Source organism: Cervus canadensis, chromosome 3 (assembly GCF_019320065.1).
Source record: "Cervus canadensis isolate Bull #8, Minnesota chromosome 3, ASM1932006v1, whole genome shotgun sequence".
In the NCBI taxonomy this organism is placed as follows: Eukaryota; Metazoa; Chordata; class Mammalia; order Artiodactyla; family Cervidae; genus Cervus; species Cervus canadensis.
In genome coordinates this window covers 24551853-24572475 of record NC_057388.1, presented here as the reverse complement: position 1 = coordinate 24572475, position 20623 = coordinate 24551853, and the positions used below count along the sequence as shown (strand labels likewise).

Genomic DNA, 20623 nt, shown 5'->3' with positions numbered 1-20623 from the left:
GCAGACATATGGATATTTCAGTGTTGTTATTGTGTTTGGAGAAGAAAATAGTAATTTTAATGAAAAGTATTATTTTAATAAAAATCACGTTACGTGGATTTATTTCTGTTCTTTGGCTTCCATTCTGAATTTGTAAAAAATTTCTGATGTAGTACAGAACTGTCCTAAATTGTATCATCCTGTGTCATGTAAGAAAATAATCAGAACTCAAAAAATTTTGAATGGTTTTAGATGAAATATTTTTCTTAATCTCGCTGGATAGTAAGATTATAATGTTAGCCAAACATATAAATGGGAACCCTAAATATATCATAAAACTTCCTTGAAAAAAAAAACTTCCTTAATTTTGGACAGTTCTCTATACTCATGTGTCATTGAATCATATAATATTTGAAGTTAAATATTATAAGATTAACCACAAAACATGTGCACTTGACTTACTTGATTTGAAATGTTTAATTTTATTAGTCCCTGGAATATAGAAACTTCTCTCAAACTTAATTGAGGGAAGGGTCTTCTGTAGATTTTTTTTTCATGTGACAGTAATGTCTGTTTTGTTTACTGTTAACTCACTAGCGTTTGGCACATTGTAGGTATTCACAAATGTTTGTCAAATGAATGAATTAAGAGTTTGTCTTTTGATGACTTTTGCTAACCATTTTCCAATAAGTAGGAAGAGACTTGTAAGATTCTGAAAATTTGAGTTTTTAGACAGTTGAGCATCTCTTCGTGTTAAATAATTGAGTTAATAATCTTTCCCAGATTATATAATTATGTTTCTTTTTTGAAAATCTCTTTAATTTTTAAACTTCTTGAATTGATATTCAAACAGATGGAAAACATGTTTATACTGTTTAAAGCAAATGCCTCGTTAAAAACCAGAATATTTGAGTACTGTTTGAGAAGCCCCTTGCGTATTATCCTCCAGTTGCCTGCTGCCTTCCTTCCTTCATCTCCAGAGATAGCCATTTTGCTTGGTTTCATTTTTAAAACCTCTGAATAGTAAGTTGTTAACTTACTTAAGTTGTGAGTTGTTAATTGGTAAGTTGTTTAGCTTTGAAAACTGGCTAGCAAGCATAAATATAACTTTGTAAAGAAGGAGTAGTATTGCTAATATTGGGTCAAATCTCATTGAAGAAGGTAGATTGGATAAATTATCTGGCTCATGGTCTGGTTTGGCTTTCCTGAGAGTTCATAAAAATTCTTTTCAGGAAAGTCAGTGCAAAGTGACTTATTTGAGTGGATCTGGGTTGAAATAGCATCTTTTTCTTGTAGTTGGCCATCTCGCAGTGCTGTAGTATGGATCAGGTAACTGGGTGTTCTGCGGAAGTGTTGTCAGAGGAACTGAAACGCTCTGTACTTCTAAGCCACCATGGTCTACTTTTAGCTCTTACGTAGAAGTCAGGGGAGGCACAGCCTGGTTCCCCAAACATGGAGTCTTGTAGCCTAGGTCTTACCTGAAGCAGGATGAAGTAGTGGTAGGTCCAGTGGGGCTGTTGGCTGTTGGCCCTGCTTGTGGCGTATCTGCAGTCCCTTCCCTCCGCCCCCAGCTTTCACCTGCTCTTTACTCATGGAAGTCATCAGGCAAATTTTTTACTCTCAAGGGACTTCGAATCTTCTACCATGGGATCTTCTTCTCCATGGGATTTCTCCCTCAATTTCCTAGCCTTTGGCCTCAGCAGCAAACCGAGACCACATCACTGTTCCGTATTCAAGCAGGCCAGCATCGTGAAGGTGCTATGAGGCATCTGGGACTTCAGAACCATCGGATCAACCTGTTGTCTCATGACTGTTAGGGATATTGTTGCTCAGGAGCTGCTGTGTAAGTTCAAGCAGAATTGATCTGGTCTGCTTACCATCTAGAGTTTCTTTTTTTCAAATGGAGGGTTATTTCCTAAGACTGTCCTCTCCTTCTCCAAAGACTTCTCAGAGCTGGAGGCATGCTGTCACCCTTGCTCACGTAGCTGGTGAACTACTTCGTATCCTCTAGAGATCTCACCCCGTCTTCAGGCTGCACACCCACCCCTCTGGGAGTGAGCTTTGGGACGTGTGGGCAGGGATATGCGACAATGATGGGATTGTGGTTATTGATAGTCTCTTGGAGTACATCAGTCAGAGGAAGAAAGAAGTTCAGAAGATGCTGGTGGGAGCTCCGTCTGTTTCCATTCCCATGCATTTTATCTATGGGCCATTGGATCCAGTGAATCTCCAGGGTTTTTGGAGCTGTATAGGAAAACACTGCTGTGGTCCACAATGTCGATTCTGGATGACCACATCAGCCACTGTCCACAGCTAGAGGATCCATGGTCTTCTTGAATGCATATATGGGCTTAATTAACTCATTTTGAGCTGGACAGAGTAGCTTCCATATATTACCTCCCCTGTTCCTTATGCTGTGCTTGCGTCAGTCGTATCTGACTCTTTGCAGCCCTATGTTCTGTAGCCCTCCCGGTTCCTCTGTCTGTGCGATTTTCCAGGCAAGAATACTGGAGTGGATTGCCGTTTCCTCCTCCAGAGGATCTTCCTGACCCAGGGATCGAACCTGTTTCTCTTTTGACTCTTGCTTTGGCAGGTGTGTTCTTTACTACTAGTGTTACCTGAGAATCCCTCTTCCTTATCTGTTGTGTATTCCAGTTAGGAAGAAATGCTCAAAAGAGGTCCTGGCCACCAAACACTTCTCCTACAGAAGTCCACCTGACTCACACTGGTGAACAGCATATAGTAAAAAGCCAGCAGAAGCTCTTAAGGGTGACCTGATAGTCCACTTTCCATTCCTTTGACATCTGATCAAGTTGGACTTGCCTTTGTCTTTGAGTTATTAGAAAGTTCTGATGGACACTACTGCTCACTGATGCAGAAAATTTGGCATTCTTTTGCCTAAGTGTCTTTGGAACACTTCTGTGGACTCTTCTGGTCCTGATTGAAATCATCTAAAGGTGCTGCCTTTACCACCCTTGAATGGCTTTGAGTTTTCTAAGCGACACAGCTTCAAGTGAAGGAGTCTCCTTCATCATAACTTTGGTTTTGGTTTCATTAGCTGCTTCTATCTGTAGACATTTTGTTAGACTTTGGTTTAAATAATGCAGTATTCTAAGTATACTTTAAGACTATGACTTACCTACATGGATTATGTTTTTATATTCTGTAAGGACACTAAACCAGCAGACACTTACCTAGCAGAGTAGTTTAACCTTATTAAGTGTGTTTCATTTCAGAATAAATTGAACTAAATCCAAGCTATTTATAGAATTTACTAAAATCATAGGATATTAAAGACAGTAGCCTCTGTGCCAGAGATTTACTGTTACTTGCTGTTAAAACTGGTCTTTCCAGCTACTAACGGTGGGGCTCTTCATACCTCAGTGTGTGGAGGCGGGTCCCTCCTGAGCTGGAGTGGAGAGGGTGGGATCTTGTACAGCCCACGTCACCAGGCTGAATGTTTACTGACGGCTTAACCTTCTCGTTGGTTGTCCCAGAGAGGGTTCCTCGTGTAGCTTAGCAGTTCCTGTACTTTACAGACAGGAAAGTTTCAGAAACTTGAAGAACAAAGTCTGAAAGGCCATTTAGCAAATGGTGCTAAATACTTTTTTTTAAAGCCACAGTTTCATTGTTTTGGTTAAAATAGGATTATTAGCTAGTGATTAAAAATTGTTTATTAGCAACTTCAAGTATAACAACTGGAATAAGTATTTATTTTCTATATATAAAAATGAATTTTGACAGAAAAAAAAAGAGGTCAGGGAAGACCCACTTCTATAGGTGCAGTAGTATCCCCAGCTGATTCAAGGAGCTGATCAGGAAGGCAGAGTAGAAACTTCATCAACAGGCATTGCCGTCTGGTTAAAAAGACGAGTGGCCAGGGTGAGGGAAAAAGATAATAAAAGTATGAATGAAGTAGAGTTGTGTAGGCCTTAAAGTAGAAGAAAAAATAAAAAAGCCCTTTACTGAGGGATATAAAAGAAGATATGGATAAATGGAAAAGTACTATTTGGGGATAGGAAGACTAGTATAAATTCTCCTTAAATCTTATCCAAGATTCTGTTCATGTGTTAGTTGATCATTGAAAGCTTCTTAGACCAGTCATAATTGCTTTATTTTCCTCCATAGCCTTCATCCTCATCTGATACTAATTTTGTTGTTGTTTAGTCATTGAGTTGTGTCTGACTCTTTGCAACCCTATGGACTGCAGTTAACCAGGCTTCCCTGTCCATCACCAACTCCAGCAGCTTGCTCAAACTCATGTCCATTGAGTCAGTGATGCCATCCAACCATCTCATCCTCTGTCGCCCCCTTTTCCTCCTGCCCTCAATCTTTCCCAGCATTGGGGTCTTTTCCTGCAAATCAGCTCTTTGCATCAGGTGACCAAGGTATTGGAGCTTCAGCATCAGTCCTTTCAATGAATATTCAGGGTTGATTTCCTTTAGGGTTGACTGGGTTAATCTCCTTGAATTCCAAAGGACTCTCAGGAGTCTTCTCCAGCACCAGAATTTGAAAATATCAATTCTTTGGCCCTTAGCCTTCTTTATATTTCAACTCTCATTTGTACACTACTGGAAAAACCACAGCTTTGACTATATAGACCTTTGTCAGCCAAGTGATGTCTCTGCTTTTTAATACGCTGTCTAGGTTTGTCATCGCTTTCCTTCCAGGGAGCAAGCGTCTTTTAATTCCATGGCTGCAGTCACTGTCTGCAGTGATTTTGGAGCCCAAGAAAATAAAATCTATCACTGTTTCTTCTTTTCCCCCTTCTGTTTGCCATAAAGTGATGGGACCGGATGCCATGATCTTAATTTTTTGAATGTTGAGTTTTAAGCTAGCTTTTTCACTCTCCTCTTTCACTAAATGTATTTATTTCTTTGTCTTTTTTTATTCTGGAATGTAAACTTATGAAGGTATGTAAATTCATGAGTGTGTGCTTGTTGTTCTTCCCTTATTGGAATGTCTTATTCCTTGTGATATCCCCAGCACTTTGAACTTAGAGCACAGAGGAAGCAATCAATGACTGGTGAATGAATAAATAAGTAAAACTTTCTTTCATAATCCATAGTACTTATTGTCTGTTCCATAGTTTTTTGGTCATTAATTTTGTTCAGTTTAGCATATTTTCTATTATTTTCTTTGGTTTCTATTGCTATTTATTGTTTTCTTTTGGTTCAGTGTCTAATTGTTTCATTCCTGTAAGACATTCTTCTCTGTGCTCCTTGATGGCAGGAGTGGGACAAATACATCCTTTGTATACCTCACAGTACAAGGCAAATGGATGTAGGAACTTGTTGAACTGAATACATTTATTTTACTCATAATAAATTGCTAGAATCCAGTTTGCCATCAACAAAATGAATGTTTTTAATAGATAATACAGTGTATTTCTAAACGAAATAGGATTTGTTTATAAAGATGGAGGATTTTTAGAGATGATTTGTTGTACTCATGGTAAATTTTGGTAACTAAGTTGTATAATTATAATTTTACAAATCTCTACACACGATTTGAGCAAAAGAAAAATATGATAATTTTCAGTGAGAGATGGGTTTCTTACCTTGAAATTTTAATTTTTAAAAGTCTCATGCTATAGTTTTAAAAAAGAGTATTCTAAACAAGTAAAGTCTGTACCTTTTATACATGCTATTGCATATATAAATATATAAACATTTTTATTATAAGTACTTTATCACTTCTCATGCAAATATATCATTCAAGAGTTTATGTAACTTTTTCTTTCTCATTTATTTTCCCAGTGGATTTTTAAAAACACTGCTGATATACTGTAAATTTATTTCTACTTATAGATTTGATATATTGTTGGAGATAAATTTCCAGTAATGTATTTTCAAAAGTAAATATTTTTAAAATTACTGAAACAATACTGTGAAATGCTTAAAAGGAAAAAAATATAAACTATGAAAAAGTTTTGTTGGTTCTTTTCTAGTTCCTATGAAAAGTTATTTATTTATTAAAAAGATTTTTTTCCTGCTTTATTTCAGACCAGTCTATCCATATGGGGATGGGGAAGCCTTGGCATTGTCCTTTCTCTAATAACATTTGGACCCTTTGTAATATTTTATTTGGCATTTTATATCCTCTGCTTTGTGGGTGGGTAAGTATTCTCAATGATAATTTTATAGTTATGTCATGTTCAGTTGTTCAGAATGGAAACAGGACTGTGAGACCTCAATAAGAAAAGAAGAATGACCATGAGAAATGGCAGTATGCTTTGTGAATGCTGTTTTTTCTAATTATTTTTACCAAAGTTAAAAATAATAAAATTAAGATACCTATAGAAATAAAAGTATTGATAGTTATGATTTGTACCAGCAGTAGGGGTAGTTATATTCAAAAATAAATTTCAGTTTATGGTGATATAAACTTTTTTGTATAATTTGAGAAGTTAAGAATTTTTAATTCTTTTTGGTGTTCTGTAAAATTTTTAAATACTTTTGTTGAAGTTCTGAAATTTTTTAGATAAGGCGAGATATAGATAGGCTGTGGAAGAACCACTAAAAACTCTGGATTAAACACGAAGGCACATGAAAGGATCTGAAATTCCAAGTTCATTTAATGTCATAAATTGATCTGTTATTCTGTTCCAAATTATTGATCTCACTGAAACTTGCTGCCACAGTAAGGGGACTTCAATGTATATACTAACAAGCATCCCCAAAGCATCTCAGGATCAGCTAATTGAGCATTCCCCAGGTTACTCAGTTACAGTCAATGAGTATTATAATTCCTGAGTCAAAAATCTTTCTTATTTTGGCTCTCATTGTGAAGAACGATGGTCCTTTGTTTAATGTAGCTTTATATAGTTTAATGCCTTATGAATTTCAAAAGCAAAAGCAGGCTTTTGTATATATTAAGTAAAATAATTATTATAGTTTATAAAATAATATAAATAGAAGTATATAAGTAAAATAATATAACTGAAAGTCATCTTAGGTTTAATGTTTTTTTTTCTTATGTAAAGTTAAAAAACATGTTTTTGTTCTTTTGTCTACTTAACATGCAAGTCAGAGGAGAATTAATACATTTTCTTTTGGAAGCTGCCAGGTGTTTTTTTTTATTGGGGACGGTTTTGGCTAGTCAGACTTTAAGTTTTTGAGTTCTGCAATTTACCTGTATACAGTGTTGATAATGTATACATTCTGTTTATAGTCAAAGCTAATCACTTATTTTGTAACGTAAAGAAAACCTTTGGAAAGAAAACCACTGGAAGTTTTGATGTTTTTTCTTTTTGCCTTTTGGATTGTTATTTTAGGATACTTTAAATAAAAATGTGGGTTATTTAATAGCATTCCATTATGTTTGGTCATGCAATTTTCTACAGCACCTGTTTTTTCTTAAACCTCAAGGCTGAAGCTATGAATTAGATTCTAAGATCAGACTGTTCTTAGCTTTCTTTACTACTGTCACACTGTGGGCAAAGGTGCACATTTTATCAGTCTGGTTTATGATAATGTTTTTAGAAATACATTGTTAATGTAATATAAGCATTTTATTGTGTCTAGGTAAAACTGAAATACAAGACCAACTTGATTCTTGGTAATAATGTTTGATACAACACAGATATGTGAAATTTACTTATAATTCTGTGGCCAGCCTTTTAAAAAAGAAATAGAATTGAGGCCATAAGTTGACTTGAGTGTATATGTTTCTCCACCCGTCTCCCTATGCTGAAGAGCAGTGATGGAGCAGATAGCCACAAAAAGCAGAGGACCTTGAAAATCTTCCTTTCAGTAGCTGAGGCTGACTATGTTTAATTTTTCACTGTTCTCTTCTTGTCACTATACTCTTTCAATCATTGTAAGATTACTATTAATCATTATAAAATTAAAATTTAATTTTCTTTTATGGATTTCCTGTCTACTCAGTAGTGCTTCTATTTATTTGGTCAATTTTAAATGTAGGAAATACTGATAGCATTTAATCAACACTTAAAGTAGTTCTAAACCAGTATTTATCTTAGTTTGACTCCATAATTGTTTTAAAAATAGCTTTTTGGGATATATTTATGTTTCTTTTTAAATTCCAGACTTATTTCAAATGCATTATAAATTGGATCATCTTTTTCCTGCATAGCCTTTGTTTATTTTCCTAGTGGCAAGTTACCTCTCTCTGTAATTAGTTAACAGACGTATAGAAATACATCTCATTTGTCTTTATCCTTGGTTATTAGCTTGCCTGCTTAATTAATGAAGGCTTATTATCCTAAAGTTTGAAAATGTTGCCTGAGATTCTCATGAAATAATATTGAATGAAAACTTGTAAAGGCATTATTGTATAAATTCACAAAATGTTTATGGTTTTTTTTAAACTTCAAAACTTAACAAAACCCGTCAATTCCTTGCCTTGCCAAAGTCACAAACTGACCTTTTAGTGCATGATCAGCCATCTATTAAATCAGAAAAATGTGTGTTAAATTGTAGTGAAATTTTGTTTTGTATCTGTAATTAAATTTCTTTCAGGGGTTTTGTCGTTACTCTCCTGTTTGGAAAAACAAACTCAGAAAAGTACCTAGAGCAGTGTGAACATTCATTTCTCCCTCCAACATCAACTGGGATTCCTAAGGTAAGAAGGGTAAAGGCATGTAAAACCTTGAAGTCCTGCTGTGTGTGATTACGTGATAATGTGATTGCCTTTATATGGCTTGGCACATTTCCCTATAGTTCACTAATGCTCACTATAAATTTATGAGAAATCAGGCTTAGAAAATGCATGTTGGATGTTTAAAAGTGAACATGCAAATTTGAGGAAAAGATAAAAATTTGGAATCTTTTCCTGCTGTCTTAACATAGAGTTTTGATGCATCACAGCATCATGTCATTGTCAATTACTGAAATGTCAGTGAATGTACTGTTTTGAATGAAGTAAATGCATAGGAACCAGAGTGGGGAAAATGGGCACTTTTTCTTAAACTCACTTGAAAAGTAGAGCTTGCAGTTAGGCTGTGCTGTTTCTATAATTTGATTAACTCAAGCTCGATTTTATATCTTTCATGTTGCAATTTTTCTTTTTTTTCCAAATATTGTACTATATAAATAAAATTGGAATTCCATACTAGATGTAGGCTTCAGATTCGCATTGCCTTCAGTTGTTATTGTGGGATTGTAATGATTTTTCTTGTATGAAGCGAAGAAAATGGTCTGGAGTCAGTGCCAGTAACTAAATTTTATAATTATTAGCATGTCCATTATATGCTAATAAGACTTTCATATTGATAAGTAAACACAGTTTTTCTAATACTTGGTGTAACCTTTAAAATAATCTCTGAAACCTACCTCTACCCCCTTTAAAACTCCTGTTAATGTGTTTTCTCTGAATTTGCTCACAAATCTTTTTGAGGTAATGAATCTTTTCTTTTTTAATTGAAGTATAGTTGTCTTACAGTGTTGTATTAATTTCTGCGGTACAGCGAAGTGACTCAGTTATACACAGACGTGCATTCTTTTTTTAAATGTTCTTTTCCATTATGGTTTATCCCAGGTTTGATACAGTTCCCTGTGCTATACAGTAGGACCTTGTTGTTTATCCATTCTAAGTGTAATAGTTTGCATCGTCTAACCCAAAACTCCCACTCATTCCCTCTCCTTCCCCTCTTCCCTCTTGGCAACCACAGATCTGTTCTCTGTGTCTATCATTCTGGTTCATAGATAGGTTCATTTGGGCCATATATTAGATTCCACATATAAGTGATACCATATGGTGTATGTCTTTCTCTTTCTGACTTACTTCATTTAGTGTGATAGTCTCTAATCACATCCATGTTGCTGCAGATGGCATTATGTCATTCTTTTTTATGGCTGAGTAGTATTGTTGTATAGAATACTACACACACACACACACACGTATTTAGGATGATAATCTCTAGTCACATCCATGTTGCTGCAAATGTCATTCTTTTTTATGGCTGAGAAGTCTGTACTCCACACACACACACACACACACACACACACCCCTTTTGTTTAGTTGTTGTTGGACATTTAGTTTGTTTCCATGTCTTGGCTATTGTGAATACACACACACACACACACACACACCTTTTGCTTAGCTGTTGATGGACATTTAGTTTGTTTCCATGTCTTGGCTATTGTGAATACACACACACACACAGCCACACACCCCTTTTGCTTAGTTGTTGATGGACATTTAGGTTGTTTCCATGTCTTGGCTATTGTGAATACACACCCCCACACACACCCTTTGCTTAGTTGTTGGTGGACATTTAGTTTGTTTCCATGTCTTGGCTATTGTGAATACACACACACACCCACACACCCCTTTTGCTTAATTGTTGGTGGACATTTAGTTTGTTTCCATGACTTGGCTGTTGTGAATACACACACACACACACACACACCCACCCCTTTTGCTTAGCTGTTGGTGGACATTTAGGTTGTTTCCATGACTAGGCTATTGTGAATACACACACACCCACACACCCCTTTTGTTTAGCTGTTGATGGACATTTAGTTTGTTTCCATGTCTTGGCTATTGTGAATACACACACACACACACACACACCCCTTTTGTTTAGCTGTTGGTGGACATTTAGTTTGTTTCCATGTCTTGGCTATTGTGAATAGTGCCGCTGTGAACGTAGAGGTGCATGCATCTTCTTGAATTGCAGTTTTGTCCAGGTATATGCCCAGGGATGGGATTGCTGGATCATATGGTAGCTCTAATTTTAGTTTTCTGAGGAACCTCCATACTGTTTTCCATAGTGGCAACATCAACTTACATTCCTACTAACAGTGTAGGAGGGTTCCCCTTTCCCCACACCCTCTCCAGGATATGTTATTTGTAGACTTCAGTGATGGTCATTCTGACCGGTTTAAGGTGGGTGGTACCTCATTGTAGTTTTTATTTGCATTTCTTTGATAATTAGTGATGTTGAGCATCCTTTCATGTGCCTACTGGCCATTTGTATGTCTTCTTGAAGAAATGTCTATTAAGGTCTTCTGTCCATTTTTCATTTGGATTGTTTGATTTTTTTGCCTTTTCTTTTTGAATCATTTCTTAGCCATCCATAGTTTCTATTCATTTGAATGGTACATAGAGAGGATGATGCAAAATATTTTAAGAATTGTGATTTTAAACAGCAATAAATAAAAAAAAGTAAACAGCAATAAATCATAATCAAAATTGGTTAAATCTTTATGATCTATTTTTTGGTATATGGTACAAATAGTGATTTTGATTTGCTTTTTCTAAAATGATTTATAAGTATATTTTATGAAAAAATCTTAGAGGTTGCATGGGATAACTTGAAACATATGTTTTTAATATGCATTTGTGCCTTGTAAAAAATTTTTTTATCTGTTTATGACTCTGCTGGCTCTTTGTGCTGCGTAGGCTTTTCTCTAGTTGTGGCACGTGGGGGCTGCTTCCTGGTTGTTGTGTGCGGGCTTCTCAGTGTCCAGCTTCTCTCGTTGCACAGCCCGTGTGCTCTGGAGTGCTTGAGCTTCAGTAATTGCCGCGTTTTGTCTCGGTGGTTGCGGCTCTCCGGCTCCAGAGCACAGGCTCAGCAGTTACGGCGCACGGGCTTAGCTGCTCTGCATCGTGTGGAATCCTCCCAGATCAGGGATCAAATCTGTGTCTCCTGCATTGGCAGTGGTATTCTTTACCACTGAGCCACCAGGGAAGCCCTGGTTTGTATTAATTAAAGAGTATCCTACTACTTTTTACCATATTTCCAGGTCACTGATCTTTCTGAAAACTACGGACAAAAAGAAATTAATTTTTTAGTTGCTGAGAACCATCCCTCAGTAAAAATTAATTAAAATATGTTAATTTGGCAGCTGGTATACTCCTTTGGGCTGGGAGGGAGGAGGAGGAAATGGGGGTGTGTTTAATAAAGACCATTATTAATTTGCTCACCTGAAAAACTCATTTATGGTTTTAAATTTTCATTGAAATATGACAACAGTATACCTGATATTTTCAGTTTCTCACATTCTAAATAATGTTTGCTGATTATTGTTTCTGAGGATATCTAGTTTTGTTAATTTGAGACAGTGTTTGCTTGATACCTGAGTCTCAAGAAATAAGGTTATTTATTAGCTTGAAGATAATGACAGGGATGTTACAATGAATATTTAGTTAGAAATAAACTCTAGAGATTTTGAATCAAGAAACTATGCAGTAAAACATTATGATTTACTTTCAGTGCTTAGAAGAAATGAAACGGGAAGCCAGAACTATAAAGATTGATAGAAGATTGACAGGTGCCAATATAATTGATGAACCTCTCCAGCAAGTGAGTTTCAGTATGTGGTATTTGAATTCCATATATTGTGTGCTGGGTGCATTTCTCTTGAAATACTAAGAAATAATTTTGCTGTTTATGTAATATGCTGGAAATTGGTTATAATGCTGTTCTTGGATTCTCTATGTAAACTTGCTGCCTTATTTATGAGCTTATTTATATGTGTTTGCTTTATATTAAAGCCTTTTGGTTGAATTTGCATTGAGAAAAAAAAATTTTACTGACATCTGATAGTGTTCCTAATTAAGAGTTAAAATGTTGCTCTTCAAAAATTTTTGCTCTTCAGCTGATGACTAAGCTAGTGGTTTGATAAGTCAGACGTTTTTCCTACTAATTTTGTTACTTTTTAAAATGGATATTACTGGCTTCATTCAAAAATATTTTAAGAATTGTAATTATTCTCTCCCAAAATATTTTCATTGATGTTCAGTTATATGACTATTGCAAATAATGTGTACCTTAAAATTATAAATATCATTTTATAGATAAACCCTTATTTAGTTTATCTGATTTGCAGAAAAATTACACATTACATTGTATTATTTGCCATTTAATGGGTAACAATGCTGTTGGCACTATCACTGGTATTAGAATTAAGTGAATTATGTCATTTTTGTCATTTGACTGCAGTGAATCTGATTATACTCTCAAAACGTTTTTTTCAAGATTATTAGGATCTCTTGATGTTATTTTGCATCTCATTCCATCAAACTAAGTAAAACTTTTCATTGTATTTTAACATTGGAAATTAATGTTTCTGCAAGCTCCATCTTTAACCTGAATTTGGGCAGGACTTCACCATTGATAATTCTTTAATTAAAAAAAAAGTTGGTCAGTGGATGAATTGGGCTACCAAAATAACTTAAAATTTTTTGAAATGCTTTTTAGCATATTGATGCTCTTGTAATGAAGACAGTTATTTACTACCACAATTTATTAGGTAGAGAATAAATGAAAATTTCAAATAATCCTTTTAGGTTTTAGTTTGCCACTGTTACTTTTTAAATCCTTAAACACTGTATTTTTTTCCTGTATTTTTGTTTTAGGTTATCCAGTTTTCCTTGAGGGATTATGTCCAGTATTGGTATTATACACTAAGTGATGATGAATCTTTTCTTCTTGAAATTAGGCAGACTCTTCAGAATGCACTCATTCAGTTTGCTACTAGGTAAGGTCACTGCATTGTATTTATGCAGGAAAATTTAAATATTGTTTGTATCAATAGGGAAAATACCTTTTAAATGGAAGGAGAAAATTGGTTACCCCAAGGTAAGTAGAGCAGTAGATTGTTATTGTGGGATAACTCTTAGTTTATGAAACTAGAGCCCTGAAAAACCTTTACTGTTTTACAACTGCAGAATGTTTATCTCGACTAATCCCTGTTTTCTAAGTCTGTATGTCAGTTTCTTCCTCAGGACCCAATTGTCCAATCATGTGACAGTTCAGAGTCTTTCATCCCATTTATTGATAATACTTTTCCCCCTCTTACCCAGATACTCCTTTTTTTTTTTAATTGCAATATCATTCTTTATATTGTTCTGGAAATAAGATTTAGTATAGTTAAACTCAAAGTAAATACTGAGCCAGGGTGGCAGGGCCAGACTGTTGGAACATGATTCAGAAATCTGGCGGTGAAAGACACTCTTGAACATGATTAGGAGGCGTCTCATTGTCATAAAATAGTAAGGCAGGATCAGGTCCTGTACCTTAGACATTAAGGAGCTTGTCTCAGGTTGGTGTAAGGAATGATTTGTGTTCTGATGCCAACCGACCACTAGAAACGTCAGAGGGTTTTTGTTATTGTTGGCATTTTTAATATTAATATGTATATAAATAATACATGAAATATATAAATATGTGCAAATACAGATGCAGTGTATGTGGGGGGTGTGTGTGTATATATATTTGTATGTCTGTGTGTGTGGTAAAAGTAAATGTGAACACATAAACAGGATGGATCTCAATATTTTAGAGTCGTTTCCTCTGGAGTAACAGAGGGAATATTTGTTTGAACCCCATGCAGTTTACATTTGTCTTCTATGGAATAACTAGAGTCTCTTTGACAGTTACCTGGCCACAGAGTAGTATAGGACTAGCTGCTGGCAACACAAATAAGCTAGCTTGTTCCTTCTTATTGGTCACACCTTAGCATGGTTCCTGCCAATCTCCTACTCAAGCAGGGCTTTAGTAGTAAACAAAGCACTAACAAAAAAATCCCAGAGTTACTGCGTTTCCACCCTCTTGAATAAGTCTTTCTTTGGCTTTGATTGAGAACCCATGCCCCATAGGTGCTGTTCTGACTAGACTGTATGAAATGAGTGGGAGCAAGAGACGAAATGGCTAGAGCAAATTTAGGAGCCACTGATCCACATCTGGAGATACAACTTTAGATGCCCACAGACTTGCAGGGAAGAGGTGCAGAGGGATGGAGTGGCAGGGCTCATGTCCTGGGGAAAGCAAGGTGTCCTTGTTTGGCTTCACTTAATCGGCCTTGCCCTGGGCAGCCACAGCCTCTGTGATGCCACACATGGGCTCTTCATTTCCCAGGAACTGCATGGGCTTGATGGGCTGCAAGTTCTTGTCCAGTGGGAATACCAGGAGGCAGGTGCAGCTCCACGATAGCCTCTTCAGAGAGCCCCTCCAGAGGGCTGACCATGCCCTGAAGCCTGATGCTAAGGGATGTATTCACTACCCTCTCCCCCTCCTCCCTCTGGGGAACTATTTTTTCATTCCAAAGGGGCAGTACTCTGGCAGTAGTGTCCTTCAGACTTTCACAGGAGGGTAGCTGATGGTTATTGAGGTCTGCATACCTGCAGTCTTACTAACGGGTGTTGCTGTTGAAGGGATGGTCAGGCTACACTGAGATGATAGAACATCACAGCACCTCCAGATCTTTACTTGGCTTCATCCTGCTTGGCAGCAACATCTGCCTTGTTGAGGCTAAGTCTGCACTACTGGCAGCCACAGTAGTGGCATCCAGTGTTGTCCAGAGAGTCCCCGTTGCTTGCTTCTGCACGTGGTGAAGCAGATGCCACGCTCGTAACCAGTATCTTGCAGCACCTGCCTGTTGTGCTTCACCTCCTGACGCCCACAGTGCTCATGTTGGCTTCTCACCAGCCAGTGAAGCCGTCCTCCAGGTCCGTGTACCCTTCCTGTGTGGGATCAGCACCACCTTGTAGCCGTCCGCGGCGGTGGTTCTGGGGGCAGTGTAGACCGGGGCTCCCTGAGGTTCCCGTTACCCGTGATAGTCTGCTTTATTCAGTGCTGTGAGAAGAGCTGAGTGCCACTGCCCGCTTATCTTAGGCGCACACATAATGGAGTCCTCTTCGAAGAACTCAGAGGAGCAGTCGGTGGAGAATATTCAGTTTATTTATTTACTTTCAGAAGAGAAGTATATTTGCATGAGATTCCTTTAAGAAACTTTTCTGAGATATACTAAAATTCTCAGTTTACAAACGCCCCCTTATATACTGCCTAAATATTTTGGTCTGTATCCTTGTATTTAAACGACTTGATTTTTAGAGAGGCCATTTCATTTGCAGAAATTATTTACGTTTGAAAGAAAGGATTTTATCTTTGGGTAAGTTTGCTATCTTCTTCTCTTTTTTTTTAATAAAAGATTTTTCTACCCAGTACATGCAGTGATTTTCCTACAAGCCTGTGGCCTCAAGGCAGGAGGCTACATTGCTGTGTCACAAGTAGGTTCTCAAGTCTGAAGGTGTTATTCTCGAGCCAGCCCGTCTTCTTCCCCACTTAGGTTCTTGAAATGCACTTTTGTGCTTCTGAGAGTCTTGGAGAGTAGGGCTTTGCCCTAGGGCTCTTATTTTGTTTCTGTTTCTGTCTGAATAGATATTTCCAGCTCATGCTGCCCTGTCAAGACTTTTCTTTTATAATTAAGTTGATCTTAAGGTTTAGAGTGGGAGATGAATTCCTCTGCCTCCGGTCACTGAGGCAGGCTGCAGTAGGTTTCATAGTTTGAATTTTAACCTTAGATAGATTGGAGCCCCTTCTCTTTTATGATTAATAGCAAGCATTTGGAAAGTAGCCAACCATAATTATGAGTGTAGACTCACTGTGGAATATAGAAAATATACTAACATATAATCAAAGAAGTCAGAAATTGGATTTTATGTCCTTTACTTCATATATGTAACATTATTGCATGTTAGGTATTGTTTAAGATCATTATTCTGAATCTGTTGGTCACTGCTTTTTATAGTAACACCTTTCTAATGACTTTTTTCCCCTTCTCTGCAAAGATGGGAATAAGAAGAGTTCATTATTCTTTTGTGTGACTGCTTGAGATTATATTAAAATATAAAAAATATTAGACCTAGAAAGAATTTTGAACTAGTAATTGGAAGACTTGAGGGAGTTTGTATCTTCTTCTCTCATTTAGCTGTGGGACTGTGAGCAAGTATTCTAAATTTTTTGGATTTTGGTTTTTCTCATGTATGAAATAAGCATAATAAATACCTGTCCTATACTGCATTCCTCACAGGGTTTTGGTCTGGAGCAAATTCATGTGTTCTGTTAACTCATATTTTGTGTCTACTTTGCCTCAGCCAGATGCTGCGGATACAGCAGTGAATGAAGCAAAAATCCCTGGTCGGTAGAGTGTAATGGAAATAGTTCATGTGAAAATGGTTTTGTTTTTTTTTTTTTTTGAAAATGTTTTTAAAATTGTGAAGAAATTTAGAAATTTAAGTTTTTATGTCACCCATCATCCATAATTTCACAGATGAGGAAGCTAAATTCCAGAAAGATTAAACAGTTAGTCCAAGATTATCTGTTCACTTGGGGGCAGCGTAAGAATTAGAATCGTTCTTAACAGTCACTATTCTGTCCCCCAGTCCCTACCAGGTATATTGTGATCTAGATGATTCATCTTCATTTCTCCCACCTTTCTGTCATATCACTGCAGTGCTTTGCCTGGTCTTTGATCTTCTAACTACTTTTTCTTTAAACTTCCTGTCATAGTTTTTTTTCCCGCTTCTCCAGCATTCTATTATTGTTCAGTTGCTCAGTCATATCCAACTCTTTTGCGACCCCATGGACTGTAGCCCACCAGGCCCCTCTGTCCATGGGACTCTCCAGGCAAGAATACTGGAATGGGTTGCCATTTCCTTCTCTACTAACATTCTGTGCTTTCAAGCTAAATGTTGGGTGACTATAGGAAGAACCAAATTTCTTCCATCCTAGACTGATCTGAATTATGCCTTTGCTTGGTTGTTGGCCTTAAGTTATGGGGCAAATTAATCAGCCTCTCGAGCTTTCGTTTCCTTATTCATAAAAAGCTGATAATGTTTCTTTTGAGACTGCTTTCAGGCTAAAAAGGATACGATATAAAGTCTGTAGCATACAGTGAGGCTCAGTTAATGTTTGTGCCTTCTCAATGAATGACTTTATTTTTGTCTTTCATTGGATTTTTCTAGTAAAGCCATACTAAAATATATGTCTTCACAGGGGCTCCTTGAGTATTTCCAATGAGAGTATCAAGAAAATTAAGTGCTTATAATCATTACTTGAATACTTCTTAAATTCTTATTCTTGTCAGCTATGCACTGTGAAGCATACATTATATCTCTTCTCTCTTTCAAATTTCAATCTTGTATAGAGTTTTTAACCAGAGTCCCACGAAGCCCCAAAATTTTCTGTGCTTTTTTTTTTTTTTCCTTTTGAGTGGTTCCATAGATTTTATTTTCAAAAAGGGCCTGTGAACCCCAGAAAGATTTAGAACCACCAAATTCTAGTGTTCATATTTATTTGGTGCCTTGAGGAAACAATCACAGAATATCAGCATCAAACAAAATGCTAATTTTGTTAGAACAGGAGGGGAAGGATATATGTAGAGTCTGAAGTTCTGGTTTTGAGCTTTAGTTCTGTTATTTATTAAGCTCTATGGCATTGGTGGTGCAGCAGTAGAAAATCCACCTGCCAGTGTGGGAGATGGGGGTTTGATCCCTGGGTTGGGAAGATCCTCTGGAGAAGGAAAGGCAACCCGTTCTAGTACTCTTGCTTGGGAAATCCCATGGACAGGGGAACCTGGCGACATGGGTCACAAGAAGTCAGAGGTGACTTAGTGACTAAACAACATGACCTTGAATGGATAAGAAACATAAATTCTTTGCATCTAGTGATAACCTGTATCTGCTTATCAGGTTTTTGTTAAGATTAAATGGCATCAGATATGAGAGAGTACATTGTAATGATAACACGTCATCCTAACCTTACTTAGTACCTGTTTCTAGTAGCAGTTTGGGGAAGGAAACCTTCTCAGGGAACTCTTTAGTTCTCTGTGGAACCTGGGCATTAGGCTGGAGCTTTAGGGGTTGAATCTGTGATATCCCACATATTTTTATTTTTCTCTCTTCAAATAAGATCGCATGACATTGGAGAGAAAGCCCTACAAGATCTGTATTGTAATTCTACCTGCACCATTAAGTTACAGTATACTTAGAAAATTTCCTAACTTATCTGTAAAATAGCGATACTGATACGTGTTTGTCGCAAACTCGTGAGTTGTGAGGGGCAAATGAGATGAGATGCATGAAATATTTCATAAAATATTTGTCAACCAATAAATGATTTTTTGAGCAAGTTATTTAGCTTTCTGTGCCTCAATCTCAGCATCAGTAAAATGAGGTAATTTTCTCATAGGGTTGTTGTAATAATTATATGAGAGAAAAGAACATGTAAAACACCATAGGAATCTGGCATATAATATGTATTCAGTGAATGTTAACTTCTTTCTTGTTGTTTTTGTTATTTCTTACATTCCTGGGAATATATGCACACAGATTCTCTTGTCTTCTTAGCTTCATTGTTTTTTGAGGGGGAAGGGCAGAGGAAACAAAATTAAAACACATGAAATGGAGAGAAAGTGGTTATTTGGGTGGTATTTAAAGGATTTGATCTAGAGACAGAATGGACCAGAGTACCTGACCAAAACCTGCTGTGGATTGAGGCCAAAACTGGACTTCAGGAATGGGTGGGTGGAGGTGGAGGTTAGCGGTTACCTGTACATTTTGTAGCTCATGTGCCATACTGTTCGCCCACTGTAAGTGTCGGCCCTCAGTGAGCTCAGAGCTGTGCAGCCTTTATCACAGTTAGTTTAGGAATGTTCTCATGCCCTTCCAAGAAACCTGGTATCCACTAATCAGTCTCTCCCCATATCCCCCACAAGGCTTCTACCTCTAGGTAGTCAACTATATATTTTTTCTGTGTCTTTATTGACATTTTACGTGAATGAAATAATATAATATATGATCTTTTGTGACTAGCTTCTTTCACTTGTAATGTTTTCAAGGTTCATCCTTGTTGTTCAGTTCAGTTCAGTCGCTCAGTTGTGTCCAACCCTTTGCGACCCCATGGACCACAGCATGCCAGGCCTCCCTGTCCATCACCAACTCCTGGAGTTTGCTTAAACTCATCTCCACTGAGTCAGTGATACCATCCAACCATCTCATCCTCTGTCGTCCCCTTCTCCTCCTGCCCTCAATCTTCATCCTTGTTGTAGCATATATTATTACTCATTCCTTTTCATTGCTGAACAATTTTCCATTGTATGGACACACCATGTTTTGTTTATCCATTCATCAGTTGGTAAACATTGGGGTTGTGTCTATTTTTTGGTTTTTATAAAGCATGCTCCTATGAGCATTCATGTACATGTTTGTGTAGACTTGATGTTTTCGTTTCTCCTAGATGTATACCTTGGAATGAAATTTCTGGGTTGTATGGTAACTCTGTTTAATCTTTTGAGGAACTGCAAACTTTTAAGAGTGGCTGCCCATTCCTGCCAGCAATGTATGAGTGTTCCAGTTTCTCCGCCTCTTTGCCTGTACTTGTTATTGTCTGGCCTTTGATTAAAGTCATTCTCTTTGGTCTGAAGTGGTATTTCATTATGGTTTTGATTTACCTTTTCCTGATGGCTAATGATATTAAGCATCTTTTCTTGTGCTAATTAATTATTTGTATATCTTGCACAGAGACTGTCTTTCAGAGCTTTCCCCTGTGTTAAAACTAGGCTATTGTTGACTGTACTGTATTGCTTCCTGGTTTTAAATACAGTTTTATTGTTTTATTGGACAGTCATGCTCATTTGTTTGTATTTTGTCCATGGCTGCTTTTGTACTATAGTGGCAGAACTGACTGAGATGTTGTGGCCTGCAAAGCCTGAAACTGTTGCTGTTTGGCTCTTTAGAGAAAGAGTTTGCATCCATTAAAATACTCAGACGTATTATTCAAGAAATAGGAAAAATATTGGAATAAAACTCATACAAAGAAGTTGTATGATTTTAGGTGTGTTAAAAGTTGTAAATATGTGAGCATAGCAAATAGTAAGAAAAAAATAGTAAA

At 36.9% G+C, this 20623-nt stretch overlaps 1 protein-coding gene and 2 pseudogenes across 3 annotated transcripts in view; 2 read left to right on the top strand and 1 right to left on the bottom strand.

Moving 5' to 3' along the window:
- SNX13 (sorting nexin 13) overlaps positions 1-20623 on the top strand; it is a 153203-nt gene that overhangs the window by 41358 nt on the left and 91222 nt on the right. For 2 of the 3 annotated variants that reach the window (XM_043462781.1, XM_043462782.1), the window contains exons 2-5: positions 5985-6097; positions 8463-8565; positions 12164-12253; positions 13309-13430. In XM_043462781.1, the coding sequence (XP_043318716.1) occupies positions 5985-6097; positions 8463-8565; positions 12164-12253; positions 13309-13430 (428 nt within the window). Of the gene's footprint in view, positions 1-5984; positions 6098-8462; positions 8566-12163; positions 12254-13308; positions 13436-20623 lie in introns of those variants that run through there. The other variant, XM_043462783.1, reaches the window with a different exon arrangement.
- Positions 1468-4218, top strand: LOC122438176 (annotated as a pseudogene).
- LOC122438901 lies at positions 14744-19308 on the bottom strand (annotated as a pseudogene).